The sequence below is a fragment of the Sinocyclocheilus anshuiensis genome, unplaced genomic scaffold (assembly GCF_001515605.1).
Source record: "Sinocyclocheilus anshuiensis isolate Anshui unplaced genomic scaffold, SAMN03320099.WGS_v1.1 scaffold2081, whole genome shotgun sequence".
In the NCBI taxonomy this organism is placed as follows: domain Eukaryota; kingdom Metazoa; phylum Chordata; class Actinopteri; order Cypriniformes; family Cyprinidae; genus Sinocyclocheilus; species Sinocyclocheilus anshuiensis.
Genome location: NW_015548360.1, coordinates 30,614 through 35,393, shown reverse-complemented (window position 1 = coordinate 35,393; position 4,780 = coordinate 30,614). Strand labels below are relative to the sequence as shown.

General features: G+C 34.3%; 1 protein-coding gene across 1 annotated transcript in view; it reads right to left on the bottom strand.

Annotated features, from left to right (window-relative positions):
- Nucleotides 1–3,867, bottom strand: part of LOC107656649 (DNA-binding protein SATB1-like) — an 8,704-nt gene extending 4,837 nt beyond the window's left edge. The window contains exons 1-6 of the mRNA XM_016444573.1: nt 3,575–3,867; nt 2,874–3,073; nt 2,614–2,790; nt 1,383–1,509; nt 941–1,064; nt 343–454 (exon numbers count right to left, since the gene is read on the bottom strand). Coding sequence (XP_016300059.1) covers nt 343–454; nt 941–1,064; nt 1,383–1,509; nt 2,614–2,790; nt 2,874–3,048 — 715 coding nt within the window. The 5' untranslated portion in view covers nt 3,049–3,073; nt 3,575–3,867. The remainder of the gene's footprint in view (nt 1–342; nt 455–940; nt 1,065–1,382; nt 1,510–2,613; nt 2,791–2,873; nt 3,074–3,574) is intronic.
- Nucleotides 3,868–4,780: the final 913 nt, after the last annotated feature.

Below are 4,780 nucleotides of genomic sequence, written 5' to 3'. Positions count from 1 at the left end.
GTAACACTCCAAAGAGAAAGGAAAAATTGAAATCGCATCATATGACCCCTTTAATATACTTATATACTATTATATTTTTAATTCATGTTTGTTCATAATACATTTATTGTTAGTTAATACCACTTGAAATGTTAAAAAATTTATATTTAGACATTTTAAATCTTAAATTAATAAATGCTGTAAATGATTGTTCTTTTGTTTGTTCATGGATTAAGCTTTAATGTAAAGTGTTACCAAAAACACAAGATGACTACTTAAAGAAAGCTATAAATGTTTGAATATAGGAGAACTATATATCTTGAACTGAATATCTTGGAGAACATACAGTAGGTCGCTACTCACCCATCATAGATTTTGCCCTCTTGTAGTGTTTGTACCACTGGCCAAACTCCTGACATCTCGCAGCAGAGATGCTGGCATAGTAAGTGCCGTTCACTACTGATGAAATCATGCTCTTTCAAAAAAAACAAAAAAAAAAACATACAAGTTAATGTGTGTTTATGTGCAGGCAAAAATATGATTTTGCTTCTCATTTCCTTTTTATGTGACCTTAACAGGAATTCGGTAATTAACAGACAGAGCATACTAAATTAAGTTTAGAGGTGTGCCTTGGAACCGACTAAATGTATCCAGAAAGGATGTGCTAAAGGTTTTTGTCTCCTTGCTAAATAGATTTAATAGCTGGTTCTCAACCTAGGGATGGATCTTAATAGTAGGCTGTATTCTTCAATGGAGAGCACTTCTTCGATCATAGTTCTGCTCTTTAACCATGAGATATGAGACAATTAACCCTATTTTATTCTATAGCTACATGCAATTAAGTTATGGTTGATAAAAAGTATGTTTAAGTTAGTATAAGGTTACATGGATAGTGCCTTGCAAAAATAGTACATTTACAGTGTTTACTTGCATACAAAGGTTTTTTTTTGTGAACATGTACCTGAGATAATGGACACTCTTTAGCCAGTGTGCTCTGATTCATTTCTTTTAGCAGCTCCTTCAGGGCATTTCTGACGGTAGAATGAGTCCATTGCTCAGCAGGCAAGTCCTCTAATTTAGAAACACTAAGAGAGTGAGAGAACGTGCGTGAGTCAGTGAGAAAAATGGTGTACTGCAATAATTAATTACACTGTTGGACATTATCCACAAATAATAATTATTTCACAAATAGCTATATTATTAAGTGTTTATCCTCAAAACTTTAATAACTATAATAACTTTTAATAATTTTGAAATGAGTTTTAATACTAAATTACCTGTGAAAAATTATCCTTATTCATGAATCAGAACAGCTTTAATTTTCAGTGTAGTGTAGTTCATCATTCTGATAAGCCTGTTTGCTGAAACCCAGAGACAGATGCAAGTGTGTGTGCCAGTTGTACCTGTGTAGCTTTATTCTTAAGGTGATGACATGGTAAAGATCTTGAAGCATGTCTCCTACTGTTGCGTCAGAGGTGTCTGTCACAGTGGACAGGGGCACAGGGTTCCAATGGCCAACTTGAACCTGACCTAATGCAGAAATTAATATTTATTACAATATGACTACTATATATGATCCTTATATAGTTCCTGCCCCCATAACTCCTTTTTTTGACTGTATTTGGAGTTGTTGCTTTTACTTTGCTACTTATTTTTCTCTTCTGGCAACCTTAATAGTTTTCTGATCTTGAGCAAGTTTACATTCTCTTGTCTCCCATCAGCTTTCTGCACTTCCTTTTCTATTTCTCGTTAAGTGTCTTGTACCTCCATCTTGTTTTTCACTAATTAATTGTTGATTCAAATAGGCAAAATATGTATCATATTTGTAACCATTAGCATTAAAAATGAAAAAAAAATAAATAAATCCATATATGAGGGATATATGTTACGTAAAAAAAAACATTAAGTACAGCTTAACTTAAGATTCGACTATCTAAACATTTTTGCAATGTTTTAGTTTTTTCATTTATTGTGTAATTTAATTGTCTAGACTTCAATGTTTAAATAGAAATTTAAAATTAATCAAAGTACAGTTAAATTTGATATCAATTAGGTATAATTACTGGAAATAGTTTGTATTATTTGTGTGCTGCACTTCAAAGGTTTGGGGTCAGTATGTTTTTTTTTTCTTTCAGAAAATATGTGCTAAATTTATCAAAAATTACATGTTAAAAAGATTTCTATTTTTTCCAATGCTGGTTTTTAAAACTTTCTATCCATCAGAGAATCCTGGAAAATTTCCACAAAAATATTAAGTAGCAACTGTTTTCAACATTGATGATAATAAGAAATGTTTCTTGAGAACCAAATCAGCATATTAAAATGCATCTTTGCCATCACAGGAGTACATTACATTTAAAATATATTAAAATAGAAAATGGTTATTTAAAATTATATGAATATTTCACAGTATTACTATTTGTACTATATTTTAATCAGTATAGCCTTGGTGAGCATATGGGACTTTTTACATTTTTGAACATGGTTTACAGTAAGTGTGATGCATATACCAAAAGATAAGATGCAGGCTATGATGGTGCGGACTGGAACTAAAAGAAACAGCCCCATCCCCATCTTTCAGGCTTACATATTCAATTTGAATTGAGTGTGAATTATTCATTAGTGTATGTGTACCTGTAGCCAGAGCCGCCGCAGTGTGTGTGTATCCCAGCTCTTGCAGTGCAGCCTCTGTAATCTGGCTGAACAGCAGGTCTTTCTTCAACAGCACAAATTCTGCATGCTCTGACCTCTTCCTCTCTGAGGGTGGGACATCACTCTGCTCCACCATACAGAACACAGGAATCAGACTGCCTGTGGAAAGGAGAATACAATCACTCAGACATCTTATAAACAGACATGGTCTTCTATCTGTGTTTATGCCCATCAGTGGATACCTTTCCTCCTGTTTGTGTGTAATGATGTTTGTTTGGAGGTCAGGCTCACAGGAGTGACTTCAGGTACAGGCAGATCTATTGAATTCTCCATACGGGCCATTTTACAGGGAGGATAAGAGGATTCAGACATGACGGGCCCCTGGGTGCCACTAGTAGTTGCCAAATGGTCCATCATCGTTTTTAATCTCAGCTCTCACAAACTACAAAAAATGATAGCATGAGGAAAGGAGAAAATATATATAGAGAGAGAATTGTAGTCATCCGTACAGCAGCACACAAACATAGAGCAGAATATCAGTACATCCGTGTACCATCTTGTACCGCTCACTCCTGAATGTTCTCAACCTCTTGTCATCCTGCCAAATAAAGCACATCACTGTGCTCAGTTTTTTTTTTTTTTTTTCTGTTTCTTCTCTGTTATTATGGTTTAAAATGGTCAGGCTGGTCTTTTTTACTGGTTCTAGACTTTATTTTTTTGTTGCTGGTCAGACTGGGAGACCAACTTGTTTCCCAGCTAAAGACCAGCTTGATCAGGCTGGGAGACCATCTCAAACCACCTACGACCAGCAAACCATCTTAGGCTGGCTTAAGATGTTATTTGTTCAGCAGTAAAGAGCTGCTACAGGTGCTGCATATATGCTCAACCTATGACAAATCATCATCTCGTCCTCTTTTTAAGCCATATTTTTTCAGTCACTTACTTTATTGTCTGCAGTGCTGTTTTCCGGTGGTTATAATCCTGCAGACGGGGATCCGAACATGCCGACAGAGCTAGCGCGCGTCCCAGGATCGCTCACTAACAAAAACACTGGCTCCAGAATCAGCGCGAGGGTCCGATGACAAGCGACTCGAGAGCGGGTTTTATTTCATAAAGAAAGGTCTTTGTTTTTAGCAAACGGAAAAAAACAGACACATTTAAATAAAAAAAATAAGGCTAACAGTGAGGAAAAACGAATCGTATAATATAATGCGCGAACACAGATCCGTAATTAAATCTCTAGGCGGCCCCACAAAGCATCATCAATGTGATGTCACCAAGAGCGGACCAATCAGTTTCCAGCAGAAGTGCCTCCTGTCAGAATACATGACTGTTTTAGTATGGCAAGCTATATTAACATTTAATAACTGATTTCTCAAGCATTTTTGATGTTTCAGTAGTAAAAACTCTTAATTTCAAATATCTAATGTACAACTTCAACTAGTCATACATTTTGATTGGCTTACATTGAGTGCTGTGACAACACTCATGAAATGTTTTGTCCTGGGCCATATTGATACTAGAAAAATTTGGACAGCATTGATGAGTAAAGACTACATTTATCTAATAATAATGACCAGATAAGTTTATTAAAGGTTTACATAAGGCCTTCTTCTTTAATGATGCTCTACTAATGTGCATTTGATTTAAATTTTGGTCATTTTAGTTTTTGGTGATGAATGTTTAGTTGTACTAATTTTTCCCTCACAAGATGAAATGGAAATTTATGTTTTAAATTTAACTTTAATTTAACCAAGTGTTGTTAGTTTAAAATATGTTGCCGTAAACAGTTCAAAAGATCCATAATATCGTTTTTGAAAGAAATTTTGAAAGAGTGCATAAAATTTATCAAAAGTGACAGTTAAGACATCTACAATATTAAAAAAAGGTTTCTATTCTTTTCATAAAAGAATCCTGAAAAAAAAGAATGTATCCACAAAAATATTTACCAGCACAACTGTCAAAATTGATAATAAGAAATGTTTCTTGAGCACAAAGTTAGCATATTAGAATGATTTTATAAGGACCATGTGACACTGAAGACTGTAATGGCTGCTGAAAATTCAGCTTTACCATCACAAGAACAAATTGCATTTTTAAAATATAATAAAATCTAGAACATTATTTAAATTTGTAATAACATTTCACA